At 39.7% G+C, this 20,057-nt stretch overlaps 1 protein-coding gene across 1 annotated transcript; it reads right to left on the bottom strand.

Moving 5' to 3' along the window:
• Positions 1-2,704: 2,704 nt before the first annotated feature.
• On the bottom strand, positions 2,705-17,893 carry LOC141573141 (uncharacterized). Its single transcript, XM_074339947.2, has 9 exons — positions 17,736-17,893; positions 16,352-16,567; positions 15,626-15,832; positions 12,502-12,732; positions 11,459-11,612; positions 9,836-9,945; positions 9,161-9,274; positions 7,738-7,884; positions 2,705-4,699 (listed from the first exon to the last, which is right to left on the bottom strand). Exons 1-9 carry the CDS (start codon positions 17,817-17,819, stop codon positions 4,565-4,567), a joined length of 1,398 nt encoding a protein of 465 aa, XP_074196048.1. The 5' UTR covers positions 17,820-17,893; the 3' UTR covers positions 2,705-4,564.
• Positions 17,894-20,057: the final 2,164 nt, after the last annotated feature.

The following is a 20,057-nucleotide window of genomic DNA, read 5'->3' as shown; positions in this document are numbered from 1 at the left end:
CCTTCCTCTTAATTGCCTTATTTCCTGAAAAGAGAGATTTTTTTTTTAAAGGTGGTTACTAATTGCTTTGCAGGTTTTTTTTTCTGAATGATGATTTAAAATGTTTTAATCTTTTTATTGATCTGACATCCAAACTGGGTGTTTTGGATGTGTGCTAACACCCTGTCTGAGCCTCCCTCACTCCAGCCAGCGTGGGACAAAATCCCGTTTAACCTGCACATTGCAACTTCCTTCCTTTCAGCTTGAGGTACTCTGCCCTCTGAGCCAAGGAGGAATCTGAATAAAATAATAAAACAATAGATCTATTGCCAGTAGGATTAAGTTGGGCATTACTAAACCAAGATAAGAAATGCGAAGGATACCCTTCGAGGCCACTTGGGATTTCTTGTTAATATTGAAAAAAAAACAAAACAGAATTCAAACACTCTTATCTGAACGTTTGAACTTCAGGGACTAGAATAAAGCTCTGCCCTAAATAAACGTAGAGAAAAAGAAATTTTATGCGAGTTATGAAATATTTGAGCACCCAGGACTGTTAAGACACTGGAATGGGAATCGCCGCAGGGGTTGTGTGTTGCCTTCTCTGGCAAGATGATGGCATAATGTAGACTAACCTCTTTAATTTGTTTCACATTTGTTATTATGGACTCCCTAACATAACCTGAATGGGAAACAAAACAGAATAAAACAAAACGTTCTTTTGAATACTCACAAAAAAGGGCTGAATTCTCCCAGGGAGCAGATTGGGAGGGAAGGAAAATACAGAACTGAGTAAGAAACATTTACATTAAAAATTCTCTCTAAGGCCACATCTTATGTTTCTTATATATGCTAGCCCAATGCTAAGCACATAGTAAAGGCACAATTTTTAAAAATGAGCAAGAATCTCATAAAAGTAAACAATGAGTTAGACAATCTTGTGTTCCACTCATATGAGGGACCTAGAATAAGGAAAGGCATAGAGACAGAAAGTAAAACGGAGCTTACCAAGACCTGGGGAAGTTCATGATTAATGAGGACAGAATTTCTGCTTGGCCTGACGAAAAAGTTCTAGAGATGGATGTTCGTCATGATGGCTGCACAACAATATACAAGTGCTTGATGCCACTGAATTGTACACTTAAAAGTGGTTAAAACGGTACATTTTATGTTATGTATATTTTATCACAGTAAAAATTTAAAAATGAAACACAAGCAGTGAGTACTTGACTAGATAGGCATAGTGACCTGTGATCTCAGGAGACTCTCACCACCTCTTTACAGAAGCAGCTGGGACCTGGGATCCAGCGTGTGGGAGCCCCAGCAGTGCTGTTTTGGGGGGCTGCTGATCTGTAGGTAACAGAAGCCACCTCTCCCACTTGAAGATGGTGCATGTTCTAGTATGGAGTTCTGCCTCATGTGGAGGAATCTTTCATACACTTGAAGGCAGTCACCCAAAATACACTACAGGGGGTGGGAGGCACCTCCAAAGATCAGGACTTTGGTCTCAGGTATCTTACTTGCAATCTGCATAACTTGCCCTTCTCGAGTCTCAGGTTCCATTTCTGCAAATTAAAGCAATAAGACCAAATGATACGTGACCTCTACCAGCTCTATAATTTCATGGTGCTAAATCATCCCTTAACTTCTTCTTCCCCAACAATTCCAACTTAGGTACAATGAAGATAAACACAGTGTCCCATGTCATCAGCCATCACTGTTTCCTGGACTCTCCACTGTCTTCCTACCCTTTTCAGAGGAACAGTGATCCAAAGTGAACATACCAGTTTCACGAAGCTATGGTGAGTGCAAAGTGTGGAGGACACACCACCTGTCACTTCTAATCATAACACAAAATTGCTGTAGCTTTTTTTTTGTTACTTTCTTTTTTGATTTTTTTTTTTTTAAGCAATAATATACAGCTGAATCATTTTCAACCGTTGAGAAATCAGGGTTGGAAATCAAGTTATATAGTAACAGTAACTATATTCCTTTGCCCAATCAGTTGGGTGATAAAAAGCAGCCTGGTTACTCTTCAATGGGAAAGGATAAGACAAAGAAACTTTGTATAAACACCTTCCACTATTTAGAAGCAATAAGGAACATTCAGTACTTATTTTCCTAACCTGTAGTTCCTCTATTCAAATGAATTCATTCTATTCAGTTATTCAAAGCTGCTGTTAAAAAGTTATTTTTAAAGATATCTAAAAACATGTTATGTACAATTCATATCATGTCAAATGAATCAAATATGGCTATATTATACTGTGTGTATAAAATGGTTAGGATGGGTTCAGTTGTAAAGCATGTTTTCAGTCAAATGTATGGGTTTTGCCTGAATGCTGAGCAGTAAATGATCAGTCTGACTGGCAATTCACTCTTCAATCTATTGACCCGGTAATAAAGTAGATATGCCAAAAAGCCTAAAAACACTTGAGTATTATTGGACTAATTTACCCCGGGGTGGGGGGAGAGGTGAAAAAAAAACAGTATTCAGCATCCCAAGGAGGGTAAAGGATTGAATGAAATTTGAACAACCAAGTGACAGTTAAGACCGTATCTTCCCATAAAATGACATACCGACAATATTCCAATTAAATTGTCTTCATTAGATTTTTATTGAGATTTTTCTTTTTTAAAATACATAGTGGGTTGGATTCCTAAGTCACATTTCAAGGATGCATAGAGGGAATCCAGTAATGCTTCAAATACATAAAACCATAAGAACAGATTTCATTCAAAGTACAATGGCAAAAATATACAAAGATGCACAAAATCTTTATTAAATGACCACATAGTAATGTGATACAATACTTCCTGATACAAGAAAATCGATTGACTAGTTTGTGATATATTTAAAAATTCCCACAGTAAAACAAAATTTGTAGGTAAAATCTGTCTACACACATTACCATTTACCTTTCCTGACTATTTTCCCTCCATCTGGTATCTTCCTTCCATATACCCATTGCCCTGTGCTGTTCCCTGAACCTTCTCAACTGTGTTCCTTCTCCTGACTGGTGACCTATTACCTATAAAGTCTCTTCAAATCAGCGGCACCACCGAGCTCTGATCTCAGCTGGCTCTTCCAGAAAAGGGCAATAAGGTAAATAAATACACAGTAAGGCAGTTCCAAGCGATAACAGGCCTTTGATGATCTGATTATGTATACTGTGTAGGTACTTTCTCATCCTAAACGTGAGCCTTTCCTGATTCCCACTGAATTCTGTACTTATAGGAGAGAGAGAGAGAGAGAGAGAGAGAGAGAGAGAGAGAGAGAGAGAGAGAGAAGTACAGATTCTTTTTAGCCTAGGAACACACATCCTAGGACATCTAAAACTCCCATTAGGTGTCAGTGGAATAACTGGAAGGAGGTAGTGGTCAGAAGCATTGAAAACCAGCTATTACTAACTTTAGAATTGTATGTAGGGGGGCCCAGAACTGATGGTGGTACCCGAGCACCATGTGGGGGTACCACCAGATACCTGTTAAAATAAATTGCAAACAAAAACGAAGCACAGATTGGATATGAATGAACTCTTTTCTACTTAAGACAATGAGCCAACTTGGAGACCACCAGCCCCTGCCAGTTTCCCAGAGATGATGAGCAGTCCTCGAATCCATGTGCACAGCCGGCATTGCCAATCGAATAAACAAACCACATGCTTCTCAAATACAGAGATGGCTAGTCCTCAAATGTAAATCGTGGATGACATGATTAATAAAATCAAAATACATTCATAGAAGGTATTGAATTCATAATTTAGTTTATCATCAAGTATTTTCCCAGCTAATATACAATAAGTATACAATGACTCATATAAGTTAGACCTTGAAAATTTTGGCGTTATAAAAAGTATCTTCATGCCAACAAAAGGGTTGGGAATCACCAGCCTGGGGTTCTATAATCAAGTCTCCCAATAAGGTTTGATTACCTGGGTTCCAGTTGCCTCAATATGTACATAGGTAGGCTGACCTCCTTCCTTCCTTTCTCAGTGATAAATACCAAAAACACATCCATGGTACTAATATTTACTAATGTGTGCAAAAATAATGGCTTTTCATTTGGAATAATAAATTTAAAGTAACAAAGGGAAACTAAACACATATACTAAAATCCATACACTATACAGTTGTATCATTTTCAACCGTTGAGAAATCAGGGTTGGAAATCAAGTTATATGGTAACAGTAACTATATTCCTTTGCCCAATCAGTTGGGTGATCAAAAGCAGCCTGGTTACTCTTCAATAGGAAAGGATGAGACAAAGAAACTTTTTATAAACACCTTCCGCTATTTAGAAGCGATAAGGAACGTTCAGTACTCCTTCTGTGGAGGAGACCCTTAATTTAATTTGCAGGGTCTCCTCCACAGGCCTACGAATCTACGCAGAGTATACTCAAACGTCCCCTTAGCATGGGCTGCCTACAAGCACTGTGGGCTGAAGGAGCCCACAGGGCCACGTTGCGCTGGCTCTCCCCCTTCCACTCTGTAAGAGCTCCGTGTTCATTAGCCAAGTGGTCCGTCTTTCAAGACAACAGTAACAAATGAAGAAGGAAGAACAAATGTGTGCTCATCAGCAAATCTAAGGCAGGTTGATTGCCTGGTCCTCTGCGAATTTAGGGATCTTCTTAAACTCATTTTGTTTCTTGAAGAAAAGCTGGGCCAGGATGTGGTCTGCTGTGGCCTGGAAGTAATCGTCCATGTCAAGGGTTTGCAGCTGACAATGGGAAAATAAAAAAAAAGATGTATCAGCAGTGAACTACTCAGGTTCCGAAAAGATCTTACCGAGGCACTTACAAGACAGCGGGGTAGCTGGCTGTGCAGCTTTGCACAGCTGTGAAGTCCTGTGAATGGTCACCTGTGTGCCTGCTCTTCCCTTGCCATGGGGAGCTCAGCTTTTCAACTCTGAGAATAAAGAAAGTGTGCCTGATGGCTAGATGGGCTGGGGCATCTGAAGCTTTCTTTAGAAGGGACCTCCATCCTACTGAGAGACAGTTTTCTTTGATGAGGGAACAGGACTCTGTCTTCCTGTGAGCAGGGACTAATGACAAAACAGCTTCTCAGAGCACCATGTCCAAAAGCAAATGATGGAGGCCAACCTCGCCGCCACGTAAGTGGTCCTCACGTTCCACAACCAGAGAGCAGCCTCTCTCTGCTGGGTTAATAATCTCTGCCTGTCTGGCCGGACTATCCAGTCAAGTAGCTGTGACTGAATGTCCTTGTCTGCTCTCCTTACCACCGTCTTTGTCCCTCTCCTTCTCTCGGTCTCTCTCTCTCTGACCCTATCTCTCTTTCTCAGTCGGCCTCTCTCAATTTCTGCATGTGTGTGTGAGAGACAGAGAGAGAGAGAGACAGAGAGAGAGAGAAAGAGAGAGAGAGAGAGAGAGAGAGAGAGAGAGAGAGAGAGAAAGAGACAGAGAGAGAGATTTGCCTTAGAATCTGTCTCTTGTCTATATGTATGTGTCTGTCTACGTCTGTCTGTCTCTGTGCATGTATATGCTGTGTCTGTCTGTCTTTCTGTGTCTATGTATAGGACTGTCTCTGTATGGGTATGCATGTGTCAGTGTGTCTCTCCTATGCCTCTGTCTCTCTATGGGTGTTACTCCCTCTGTGTTTATATCTGTGTGTCTCCTATTTGTGTCTCTGCGTTGTTTGTCTCTCTGTATTTGTCTTTGTAGATCTCTCTCCTCCTCTCCGTGTGTTTCTCTCTCCACATGTCTTTATTTCTGGGTATGTCTCTAAGCATGTCTTTTCCTCTCTGGGCATCTCTCTCTGTATCTATCTCTGTATGTCTCTGGGCATGTATGTCTCTGGGTCTCTGTCTCTTATTCTGTGTTTCTCTCTGGGCATGTGTTTCCCGCTTCTTCTCTATCTCCGCATCCTCTCTCTCTCCCTCCTTCCCTTCACACCCCTTATGCAAAATAATATCCCCATTAGAAACATTTCCTGTTACCCACTCTGACAGCATAGTGGGGGACTATCCCCCCTCAAGTGGAATAGCAGACATTCCTGAGGGTGGGGTAGAGGTTAAAAAAAATTTGTCCTACCTAAAATTCTGATTCATTTATTTCTTCTCTGTTGTGGACCACTCCCTTAAATTGTTCCTTTTCATTGAAAAAAAATCTATTTCTATTCCATTTTTAAAAGATTTATATTCTTTATTTTTTGGTTTATATTTAATGGTTTTCAATTGATATTTTCATCCTTCTTTCATACTTTATGTTTTAATTTCTTGGTATTAGCCTTTCATGTCACATTAATTCTTTTTTATTTTATCTCCCATACTTATTTAATTCTTAAGTTTTTACCTTTGGAATACTTTTACACTTATATAAAATCTACATTGTGCTCACTTTTAAAATTCTCTTCTTACTCGTAACTTTTCAAACTCAAACTTGCTATTTATAACCTGAGGGTTTTTTCTTCTTTTCCTATTTATGTTTTACTTGATTTGATTTTGCACTATCGTTTATTCTTACAATGGCTATAGAGAAGAGTGACCAAAGGGGTAGCAGTATCAGTGAGACCCACTCCAAAAGTAGGGAACACTGGACTCCCCCCACCCAACAAACTCTATAGCTTTCAATTCCAACTCTTCCTCCCATAGCTCTCCACAGACTTCATCCCAGGTCCCCCCAGGAAGGTTTGGAGACCCAGGGAAGCAGATGCTGAAATGTTCCAGTCTCTCTCAAAGAAGGGATGTGTCATTATGGGAAAAGAGCACAACCAAACCACCTCTAGGGGCAGGTCCTGCTGATGGTACTGCCAAATTCATGCTGTGCTCTTCCCTGGAGATCTTGTTGCATCTCACAGGAAGGACCACGGCCAAGAGAAATGTCTGTCAGCTCCTGGACTTGCCCAGTCAGACTGTTAAAATTCTCACTGTTATAAATCTCAGAAGGGAACCTTGTCCTCAGCATTTTTCAACATCTGAATTCCACCCCATACACATCATTCCCTGCAATTATATAACCGTGGGTGAGTTTTTAACAGCAACTTATTTTTAATACCACAAATAATTCCTCTTAGTTTACAGACTAATGCATTATTCATTTTATAACCCAGACCATCATATCAGATGTGCTTAAAATAAAGGAGGACAGGAAGAAAGGCTGCTCTTACACACTAACGTTGTTCAGTCACACTCAGGGTTATTTCACTACTCCTAAAGTTTCTTTTCATATACAAGAGTCTCTATTTTCCCCCCTCTCTCTTTGTGCCAAGTAAATGCTGGAAAAATAAACTGGGCATGCTCAGTTCAGCTCCTCCTTCTCTCTTGGGAGCTGGCGAAGCTTCAAAGCGCATGTTCTGCTCCTTTGAGCCATAAGGTGTACAAGGGGCCGCCTCGACATGCGGAGGACAATCCAATTCTGGGGATTGACATTAGGAAACCCACCTGTCCACAGGTATTAGTCACGTTATCTAATGCCCGCTTCATTAGTAATAAAAATGCTTTCGTGGATTTCTATATACTATTCTTTGGTCTTTTTTCTCAGTTAGGTCAGAACTTAGGGAATTAAGAGGAAATGTGATATATCAGATTCCTTTATAACCACATGAAAGATTATTTGATTCTCCTCCTAGTCACACATTGGTTCTGCCAGTTCCTTCATTTATTCATTCCTTCATGTATTCATTCATTCATTCAACACACATTGACTGAGAGCCCGTGGTCCAGATACATTGCTCAGCGGCATATTCTGCACACCACTGGCACTCAACTCAGCAATCTCTTTTAAGCGAGCTTATTCTCACCTGGTCCCTGGTGCTGAAGGCAAGAAGTAAAAGCAAATCCTCATCACATGCGCTCTTAATGTAATGCTGGTTTCCAATGGGGAAAAATATCACGTCTCCAACATGAATGTCAAACTCGATGGTACCCTGAGTATTAATAATACCCACCTAAGGAAGGAAAACAATCCTGACGTTAAGCAAATCAAATCAAATGTTCATTAAGGATAAGTATGACTAGTGAAGAACAGAGGAATAAGAGCACATGGTTATAAAGGGACTTCTCAGTGAGGGCAAATAGCAGAAGATAGAGGCCATCCTTCACATAAAATCTCCTGCTTCTGAGACAAAGTCCCACAGAAATCAAAAGATACTCTGTTTAAGTGAATGTTCCCCGAAATGCCATCAGCGAGTTCAATACTGCAGAACATCATGCAAAAAAGAGCCTCCATCACCGTGTTCTAATTAAGGGTTATAAATTACCCTTTGGTAATTACCTAATTAGGCAAAGGATTTAAATTTCGGTGTTTTACTCTTCCCATGCCCTCCTTTCTACTTGTTGGGGGAAATTCCGCCTTCTACGAGAGCAACATCCTAACAGTCTTCCTTAAAAGGGTGAGAGACTAAATTACACGCATGTGAGTACACAAGCACACCAAAAATAAAATCTGATCCTTGAAATATAATTTGTGAAAAATTGCAATGCCCTTTTCCAATTTATTACAAAGCCTTCACCTCAAAAAGCATAAAACGTTTGCTAGGGATGACATAATAGATGAGTGTCAGTCTGGTTTGGCTCTTTCTGTCAAGATTGAGACCGGTACCGGCTAGAGAAGCCTATTTTACCCATGTATACCATGACAGATTTCCCCAGGGAGCTCTCGGAAAGTCCAGAACCACTGTCAAATCACTATGGGAACATGCTTCTCAGTTTGGCTTTTATTATGGTAATGATATAATTGATTATCCAAACCAGGACTCAAGAGTCAAAAGGGGTGCTGTTAATGATTCCCCAAGATGGCAAGTATACATCAGGAGGACTGCAGGTATACGGGGATATGTGGCCACTCAACTGATGCTTTACACTTCCCCACCCACCCACCCCAACTCACAGTGCACTGAGAGGCAAACCGTGATTTCACATTCTCCAAAGGACGGTGCATTAAACCCTTGCATTACCTGAGAATGCAAAACTCTGCAAATGTAAGCAGGTGTTCCAGACCCTTCACCCTATGTGATAACTCTTCATCACGGCTGAGGTTCTTAGCCTCCTGCTTGCTGAGCTCAAACTTGGACGCTCTCTAGCAGAGCCTGCCTGCTATCCTCTGGAAACTGTCCGGAAAGCCATTAGCATCGGGTCTTTTTATGTGACCAACAACCGAACCAAAATAAATACCTCCCACTTGCTTCTTTCTGCATTAGAAAGGAAAGTTCACAGAAAAATTACCTTTGCACATCCACTTATTACATATCCCATTTCATTTGCATTAAAATGGAAATGTGGCTGTCGTAATCCATTGTTGTAAATTCTGACTGTACTCAAAGCGAGGGTATTTTGATGCTTGAAAAAGAAAAAGTGAAATCGAATTATTTAGCCAACAACCTACTCAGCAACTTAACAATTCATTTAATCATAACTAATATTTATGCAGTCCTCACTAAGACGTGTAATATTTATGTCCTTTCCATTTATTTTGTCACTTTTTCCTTATAACAGTCTTAAAAGGTTGGTAGTATTATTCTTCCCATTTTACAGGTGATGAAATTAAAATCTAGGTTGGTGGTGAGTAATTTACCAAGGTTCACACAGTGGCAGAACTGGGATTTGAATCAGGGAATTTGACACCATAGCTGTCCTCAGAGTTATGCAATACAGCATTTAAAACAAATGAAAAGAGAAATCTTACAAGCATCCAATCTTTTCATTAATGTAACTATCCACACCAAGAAATTAAGTTCCCAAATCCCCACTGAGGCCTCAATTAATAGTTTACATTGATCAAATCAACTAATGTTCAACTAGATCTTTCCTTTTCTCTTTGTCCAAAAGAAGGCTGAATCTGATCAAAATCTCATATTTCATCCACCTTAATAACCATCAAAACATTTTTTTCTCAATTACCTGATTCAAGAATTCACTAAAAATTTTTTCGTTGTTGCTTAGTTCACTTCCATTTTTCCAATATTGTGCCAGTTGTATTATTCCTCCTGGAAATCGATATTCTTTTGAACCTGGGTTAGATGAAGTTTAAAAACCAAAGTAAGATAAAATACTTCAAAATTGTACCACAAAAGGAGAGTCTAAAGTAGCCCCAGTAAAGGACATTGCTCTTCTACAGTCACAAAAAGCTTATGTGGTAGTAACTGCGAACGCCAGATCCTATGTGCCCCCAAGATATTGAGCTGAGATGGTCAGATACTACCCTATCTTCCAAGCTCTTCTGAAATTTCTAACATAAAGTGGCATCTTTAAGACAAAGTATTCAATTCAGGGGACCATGCTAGACAACTTGAGAGTAATCCTAAATACTGTCATCCCTACTTTGTTAAATTCTCTTTGCTTCATAACAGTTCTCTCCCGCTTACAAATGTCATAGTACAGGCCACCATCATTCCCTATTTGAGGGACTGTGAGAGCCCCTACTCATATCCCTGCTTTTCATCTAACCCCTTCCAATCCATTCTCGACAATTCAGCAGGATTGGTCATCACTTCAAAAACCAAAACTAACACAAACTCAGAAAAATATCTGTACCCCCATGTTCATTGCAACATTATTTACAATAGCTAAGATATGGAAACATATCTTAGTGTCCACTGACAGATGAATGGATAAAGGAAATGATCCAATGGAGCATTATTCAGCCATAAAAAAGAATGGAATCTTATCAGTTGTGACAACATGGATGAACCTTGAGGGCATTATGCTAAGTGAAATGAGTCAGACAGAGAAAGACAAATACTGTATGATCTCATTTAAATGTGGAATCTAAGAAAAAAAAGGAAAAATAAGCTCATAGACAGAGAACAGATTGGTGGTTGGCAGAGGTCGGGGGTATATGGGTGAAGAGAGGCAAAAGATACAAACTTCCAGTTATAAAATAAATAAGCCACAGGGATGTAATGTACAGCATGGTGACTATCGTTAATTCATTAATAATACTGTATAGCATATTTGAAAGTTGCTAAGAGAGTAAATCTTAAAAGTTCTCATTATAAGAAAAATAAGTTCCGTATGTATGGTGACCATGTTAACTGACTTATTGCAGTAATCATTTCACAATATATATAAATATTGAAGGTCATGTTGTACACCTGAAACTCACATAATGTATGTCAATTATATCTCAAACAAACAATAAAGAAATAAATGCCTCATGTGTCATTTTTCTATTTAAGACCCCTTAGTTGCTCCTCATTTCCATCAAGATAAAGTATAAACTCATTCACATAAAACCTGCACGATTGGACCCCTCCTCTCCCATCAGCCTCTTCTCCTACAATCCCCTCCCCCAGACCCAACACACACCCTCACATTTTGAAATCTTTTGCCACATTCTCTTTTGTTTCCCAGTCTTTTCTCAACATTTCCTACTCTGTTGAGAACTCTGGACCCACCGTAAAAAAAAACAAAAACAAAAAAACAAAAAACAAACTACCTTACATCTTAATCCAGTACAGCTATATAATAACATATATAAATAGTTAACTAACTAAAAAGGCTTCACAAAATAACATACTATACCTTTAAGGTCATAAAAGTATCTCCACACAAGGCTGTCTGGAGACTGTGTGTAACTAGCATTCATAACCAGTTCTGCCAAGTTGGGGGGAAGGTTGACCCCCTGATCCTCTTTTTGCTTATGGAATGTTCTAATGAAATTAACTCCACCTTCAGGCTGAAACACATGAGAAACCACATGAGATATTTGTGAAACAGTCTACAGATTTTAGCAATAGAAGGGTGGGTAGCTGAGGATAGGGTAGTGTCAGCACCAGTGTGGTTTTCAGTGGCCCAAAGGAGCTGGCCTCGATTAGCCGAAGACTTGTGATAATTATGAAAACCCTCCAAGTTTTCAATGAATTTTGGTTTTAAATGTGTTGGTGTTTTATGGTCAATAAAAACTCCTACAAAAACATGCATTGGTTCCCATGTTTACAGATGCTCTCCCTAATGACTCAATTCTTCTGTTTCTCCCGATAACATTAGATCAGGATCTGCTGCTAAATAGATCTCTATACCTTACTAGACAGATTTCTAAACTGACCATGGATCCCCTTCCCATAGCCAATCATGGACCATCACCAATTCATCTGATCACACACTTGTATTGTCAGCATCCACATCTGACCCTCTGCACCCAGCATTATCAGCAATCCCTCCAATGATAATATTAATATTTAAACAGACCAAAAGTAGCTGTTGTTCAGGAAACCTGTAGGATTCTCTGCATCAGAGTAAGAAAGCTCAATTACATTATTTGTAGCAAACTTCTCCCTGTACTAGCTTATGGCTTTTCAGACATTTAAGTTATAGCAATTTGTATTAACTATATCATAACCTTTCCACAGAATTCATTATAGTTTCCTATAGAAGTCTTTCATAAAGGAAAATACAGAGCAAACATTAAAAGTTTTATATCTCTAGTAGGAACACAAGGTTTGTTTTTGAGTCCATTCTCCAGCTGTTACCCTATTGGCTGGTGTCCTAGAAACACAAATTCTCAAGCTCTCTTTGTGCCTCTGTAATGCACAGCCTCATGGTGGGATTCACTTTTCAGTACAGACCTTGAGAGACCTGGAAGCGATGTCCTCAGGTGTAGAAAAAAATACGTCATCAAGATCCAGCGTCTGAAGTTCATCATGTGTGGAAAAGAAGAGCAAGAAAAAGCAGTCTTCGTTCCCCACATTCTTTATCCAGTGCAGTGTATTCTTCGGGAAGAAGATCACTTGGCCCGCTGTAACATTGTACGTGGTAACTACGTGACCGTCATCAACCACCCCAATCCATGCTGTCCCCTGAAACATAAACAGAAAAGCACATCCAACATCGCTTTGCGGCAATGTTTCTCAACCTTTTGTTCATTGCCTCCCCCCTAAGGTACCATTTTAGTCCTTTTTTCTGTAAAATTTTAATACTACAGATGTACTGTGGATCTGTACACTCTATACACGTACTGCTTGTGTACTCTACACATATCTATGCTTTATACATAAAAAGAATAAGTTTTTTTGTCCCCCAAGAACCAGTTTTTGCCCCCTTAAAAAGACTGCAGGCACATGTGTCTATATGCGGTTACATAGACACACATGTTTCATGTGTATGCAGACAGATGTGTATTTATTTTCCAGAGAAGAAAAAGTCTGCATACAATGTAAATAATAATAGCACTTAGTGCTTTTACGGTGTGTCCAGGTATTCTTCTAAGTATTTTATCTGATTAACTCAATTATTCCTTGCATCAATCCTATTACTATTGTCATTTTGCAGATGAGGAAACTAAGTCCGGACAGAATACATAATTTCCCAAGGTTACTCAGCTCATCAGTGGCAAAGCTGGGATTTGGACCTAAGCAGTCCAGCTCCAAAGTCTACACTGTTTTTTAAATTGTGGTAAGAACACTTAAAATGAGATCTACCCACTTAACAAAGGTTTAGGTGTACAATACAGTATTATTAGTCAGAGACACAATGTTATATAACAGATCTCTAAAACTTAATTATCTAGTCAAATTACCTAGTTAAAATTATTTAATCAAGTTATCCAGAAACAGGAAGTAGAATGAATGGTGGTTGCCAGAGACTGGGGGGGAAGTCTATGCTTTTAATTCATACTGCATCATACTTTGATTCTGCTGACTACAGAATTGTATCCTTTCTCTCACTTTCTAATCTGTTCCTTAGTATTACCCTGTGAGGTAGGTAGAGCAAGTACCGCTATTTCTGTTTTACCAGAGACTCATGGTCCTATAGCAGAAACATCCACAAGGGTGGATGAAAAAGAAGTCTTCGGTCTGTCCACACAGACAACATATATCACTTGGATCCAAATGGGTATCACAGATGCAGGGGAAAGGTAAACCTCTAAAGAGCTCTCTCCAAGTCCACATGCAAGGAACAGCAGAAATAGATATGCACCTGTTCTTATCAGGGCATCAACTACTCCAGACACAGAGCAGAGACAGCATAGTGGCCAATAGGACACTCACTGCAGGGCCACACACGCTGCCCTGCTCCCCTCAGGGACACTCCTTCCAAAGCTTTGGTGAAGATACTCAGAAACAAAGGCAATTACCACGGGGTGACGTACTGTGGAGGGACTTCCCTCACATCCTATTGTTTGCTTCCCTAGCCTGATTGTGAGAGTGAGGGATCCCACAATTTTCCTGGGATCTAGAGAATATTCTCACCCACTTTATTTTTTTAGAGTTAAATTATTTTATATGTTTTTAATTAAGATGTAATTGACATACAATATTATATTAGTTTCAGGTGTACAACATAAAGATTCAGCATTTGTATCTATTGTGAAATGATCACATCCATCACCACACATAATTATACATTTTTTGTATGATGAGAACCTTTAAGATCTACTCTCTTTCTTTGTTTGCTGTTGTTGCATATTTTTCTTTTTACATTTTTTTTCTCTTTTAGTTGTTTTTTTCTTTCTTTAGTCACTTTCAAATAAACCATACAGTATTATTAACTACAGCCACTGTGTAGATTCCATCTCCTTGACCTATTCATTTTATAACTGGAAGTCTGTACCTTTTGACCACCTTCTAGCCCACATGTAAAAGCTCAGAGCATAAACTCTCTCTGGACTTAGAGAACAGCCTACCCAAGCTGAACTGGATCCCAGGCCTGTTACCTACTGCAACATGCTCCAGACTAATTTCCTGGCTTGCTGTTTGTTTTTTAGGGGGCCCCCTCCAGGAAAGACCATTTAACTGTCTTTCTTCCTGCCTATCACTCTGCCACTTCTCAACCAGGGCCATGGAAACTAACGTTTTGAAGATTATCCTGTTACATATTTTACACATGTGGAAAAAGACAAGAAGTCAAAACACATGGACTTTGTCTAAGTATAGCCAACAACTACAGTTTATCTTCAGAAAAGTCACTTAGTCTTTCTGAGACTATTCTCTCACGAGAAATAAGAAAAATTTGGTCTCATATAGATGAAACTCTAACCTCTCTTCTGGTTGTACATTCTAAAATTGAATGAATTGTCAAGAATTTAAAAAAAAAAAAGGAGTTTTATTAACAACAGAAATGTGTCACATAAAATTGGCTGGTCTAGTAACAAGATCACTATGGTGAGACCAACTCTGAAAGCTCTATGAGGGCTTAGTCACTACTGGTTCTCCAGTCTGAAATACAGAAGGCAACCAAGAAATACCTTTCAGAATTAATGACTTATTTGAAATTCAGTAAGTACATTCATTTCACCTCCAGCTCTATTTCACTTGACTTCCAGAAAATTCTGAAAGGTCTGAACCACAAAAGGGCATCCAATTGGCCTGACCTTAGGGACTCCCAGCTGAATATCTGCAACCTAGTTTGTTATTCCAGTCTCTGCTTTTCTCCTTAGAGGGAAGCTGCCATCTCTTTGATCATTAGATCAGAGCCACCAGCTTTAGCTTTGGCTCCGAGTATGAAACAGTGATCTTATTTCAACAGTACTATATGAAAAATGATTTCATACTGAAGAAAGTTCAAAGTGGTGCCAAGAATAACTAAAACAAACAGGTTAACACTTCAAGACACTGCTAACTAATCTACCTGAATACATAGCCAAAGCCTGGGTATTGTCCATCACCTAAGTAGGTTTTGCAACAACTAAAATAATAGCCTGAGGACACACCAACATTAATGCTTAAGTGCAGCGTGGGAAACTCGTCATACCTGTACAAGATAGCCATGCTCGTTAGCATTGAAGTGCCAATGAGGGGCCCGGAGGCCATTGCTTTTTATTCTCAGGGTTCCCAGAGTCATCTGTGATCTCTGACTGTTCAAACTGCTCCCGAAGGCCTCTTCTTCAATGCTGAGGTAGTCTTTGACATTGTTCCTGTACCGGGCCCATTGGATTGCACCACCAGAGAACTCAAACACCTGAAAAGTCGTAAGAAAGCAACCAACCATCACCCTGGAGGCAATCTCCTGAGGACCGAGAGGCCACCACGGCCTATAGAGTAAGAGGAAGGCAACACAGAAAAGGTAGTGGTGGTGAAGTGAATACTAGAGTTCCAACAAGGAAAAGGAAGGACAGGTCTGCGAGACTCCAGGAATGACAATAGTAGCACAAGCAATGCTATCAGTCTAGCCCCTGTTAGACATAAAAAAGAATGCCTGTCTTAACAAGAGAATAGAGGGTTTTCCATTTGCCCACCTGCAATTCTCCCCTCCAGCCAGACATAGAACTATCTACTAAAGAAAATTTCTGCCTGGGGCCAATATCAACCCAACTTGCCCTCTCCTCTATCCCTCCCATCCCTTCCTCATCCAGGTAGCCCACAGCTGGTTCCTTCTAATGTAAAGAGAACAACGCTTAGTAAAAAAAAAAACACAGTGGAAACTTTGTTTTGAAATTGCCACGTAGAATAGATGATTCCTAATATGTCTGAGTCATACCTTGGATTTAGGTAAATGATTAAGAAACTGGAATTTTGGATCAACGTCTTTTTGCAGTATCGGAATTGTAGTTGCTGGCAGTTTGGGTTCTAAATGGGGCTGAGAGTTGTTGGTATAAACCAGGGAGAGAATCAGTACCCCCACTGCTGTGGTAACGGTGCAGGCCAAGAGACACACCAGGAAAATACTCATCAGCGACCACGGCCTCTTCTTTTCCTAGGAGAAATTATGCAGCCGTTATTCTCTACTCTTCATGCAGTAAAAATATTGCCTTCTTTGTCAGTTTGGTTTATTTTCTCTTTGATTTTTTAAAAATGATGCATTTGTAGGAAAAATACACTCAGTAAAATAGTACATGCATAAATACGAGTGTCAATAAATACACACACACCCATATGCTTTGCTGATATCCAAATAAACAAGGATAAAAATAAACATATGAGGAACTGGGGCACATAACAAGTTAGCAGAAAATGAAGTAGCCAGTTATGTACATAAAATGCATTCCAATTCAGTCAGCCCCATTTACCAGTTTCTTCACCTGAAAATTAAAGCGGTTATAAAGAGCATTTTCTAAGAACTTTTTTGTTCCAGAATGTACATATCCACTTACATGCACAGGTACATGCATGGACATAAGTAACATACTATATACAACTGACTGGATAGGTCTCAGTCTCTCTTCTACCCTCCTTCGTTTAAATGCTTCATTAAACTACCCTCCCTCCATATGAGCGACAAACCCATCTACCAAGTCTGAGCAAAATATTTCCATGTATTTCTATGTTAGTTTCCTGGTTTCACGTCACAAACATATGCTAAAAACAACAGCATTATTGCTGTGACTTTCCATCCACATTATTGAAAGCTGCCTAAACAATACACACCCTAATCTTTGGACCAATTTGCCCTCAATCCTCTGACAATTAAAAGGACATCAATAAGCACTGATGTCGAAGTCTCTTGTTCCACTGCCCTCTGAGTTCCTGGCCTTCCTCTCTGAGAAGGCATAGCTTGGACCACTAATGACTGTAACATAGATATTCTTAGGATTTTCACATTCTTAAACAGCATACGGTGTATCGCATAATTATTTATCAACATATTCAGTTTAACATTGTACAGGGGTGTTATATAAAACAATAAATAACTCATGAATACTATGATTTACACTTAATAGAGAGTTGGGCCATGGAAGAGCTAAAAGAGGTGTGAGTTAAGATCTTAGGAGCAAGAAGGCAAATCAGAAAATATTTAGAGCAAGAGACGCGACCTTGCTGAAAGAGGGTCACTTGGGGAAAGCTGGTCTAAGGAGGATTCTTTCCTGAGCTCTGCATAAGGGTTTTGGGGGGAACGCATCTCAAGATGTAAACCCCCACCTTACCATTCTGAAGATGGTGTCCGTCTTCCCCACAGGTGAAATATTCTGTGTTGCACCTTCATGCATTTCAAATGCTGCGTTGTCCATTGAAAAAAGGGGAAAGCAATTCACCGAAAAAGAAAACTGGAGAAATGTAGCTTTAGCAAATGAGGAGATCCCTGAGATCCCTGAGAGGAGAAGAATGAAAAGTCTTAAGTGAGGGAGCACTTATATAGAGCTGGAAGTTAAGGAAATAAGGAAGCTGTCTCTTAAATTATAATCTTGGTTCAAAAAAAAACACCCTAGAAATAATTGCCAAATCAGAGGCCAATAAAACATTTCCTGTGGTCCCCAATTTGGCTCCCTGATGACGCATCCACAGATAATAATAGTAACAGCTACTATTTATTTCCTTCTCTCACTTATGCTCCAGACACTGCGCTAAGTGCCGCATATACATTTTATGATTGAATTCTTATAGTGGTCCTAGCAGGTACTATGATTATTCCCATTGGGTAGATGAGGAGACTGAAGATGGAGAGGTAAGGGAATTGCCCCAAATCACACAGCTAGGTTTAATGTCAGAGCAAAGCACCCTTTATCTAAAGAGTCTTCTGTGACACTGCTTCTCAGCAGAGTTTCAGGGTGGGGGCTTAGTCAAGTACAGTCCTTTTTTACATAAATCAGTTCTGCCTGTAAATAATGTGTCTGATCTTCCTATGTGGTTTAATGAATACCTGAAAGTTATGTAGTTTGTTACCTGAAAGTTAAATATTTATTTAAAATTCATTTGCATCATATTTCCTGGTAATGGGTCGTGGCCTGAGTAATCTATAAACTACTACTATAAATCCACAGTCATCCATCCTTCTTTCCTTTCTATTTTTCCACTTTTATTCCTTCAATATTCATTCAGCCTGGCTACCATTCCAGGCTGTATGCCACTTCTATACAACACCAAGAGGACTTTCCATAGCTTATAATCTAGTAGGAGAAACAGAAAGTAAATTATCAGAAAAAAGTGCTGTGCTATGATAGATGTACAAGGACCTGAGGAGAAAGAGAAGGGAGTGATTGTCTGAGATGGGAGACAAAGCAAGGCTTCTCTGGAGTTATAATTTTGGCAGAGATTTTGAGTGCTAACACGGCTTCACAGGGTAGGCACACTTAGCCAATCACAGTTAATTCCAGATTTCTGGCCTGTCTATAAGCAGCTCTGGGACAGACCATGTGGCAAAAACATAAACTCGATCTGAGACCGGCAGCTCAGGTGCTGACAAAGCTGCAGGTTAATCTATGCTCAAGTGACGGGGAGTTAACTTTGTGGCTTTCGAACCAGATCTCATCAAATCAGAGACACAGCAGTGCATCGTATCAATTTAGTCTTTCCTCACAAAGACCTGAAACTTAAATGTATGGAATTGATTTTGAGGTAATAAAATACTTAAAATGACTGTTTGTCTGTGGGGCCAGTAAGATGATTTCTTCAGTTTCTTATCAGGGTACCATAAAACATAACTTTCCTTGTGCATTTGTTAGCTGGAATGTGTTTTACAATGAATGGTCTCTGAGACTCAATGAAATATAGTGTGACACTTTTCTTCAGTTTTACCAGCAAATGGTACTATATGTACTTTCAAAGCAAGTTTTATACAATTTCGTGTCTTGCTGTTTTTCTTGGAAGTAGAAAAACACAGCTCTCTGCCAACAGCAGTATCTGGGAGCTGTTTAGCTTTTATTTAAATGACACCTCACTTCTAAACAAGAAAAGTTCTACTTATATGTTGTAGCCAGAGACAAACAGGGGTTCATGCCTCAAAATGGGTAAGGAAAACTAACAAATACATGCCCAATACTTTTCACTTCAAAATGTTTAAGCTATTGTGCCTCCAATCATAACTACGAATACCTGAAAATATTCCCCGAGGTTCACTTAGGCTGACAAATACAATCCTTGCTCAATTCAAACATGATTAGCAAATACAAACATATTTATTCATCCATCAGTGGCCAGGTTTATACCCAAATATTTAACAACGTATGAGGCACAGGCACCGAGCAGGCAGAACGGAAGGAGTTAGTTAGTGTGGCCACACCAGAGAGTGCTAGCTCCATAAATATCAGTCCTGCCAGTGCCCATGCTATTGGTCATAGCCACTGGCAGGACTGGTATCTGGCTAGCCTTGGCGAGGGCACGTGGTCATAGTGGAGTGGTTAAGAGCACAAACTCTGAAGCCAGACCACCATGGTTTGGATCCTAACTCTGCCACTTACCAGCTGTGTGACCTGGGGCGTTATGTCACCTCCCTGTGCCTCAAGTTCTTCATCTAGAGAATGGGGCTAATA

Source organism: Rhinolophus sinicus, chromosome 4 (genome assembly GCF_057876585.1).
Source record: "Rhinolophus sinicus isolate RSI-liver-muscle chromosome 4, RSI-T2T, whole genome shotgun sequence".
Classification (NCBI taxonomy): Eukaryota; Metazoa; Chordata; class Mammalia; order Chiroptera; family Rhinolophidae; genus Rhinolophus; species Rhinolophus sinicus.
This window is presented reverse-complemented; position numbering and strand designations above follow the sequence as displayed.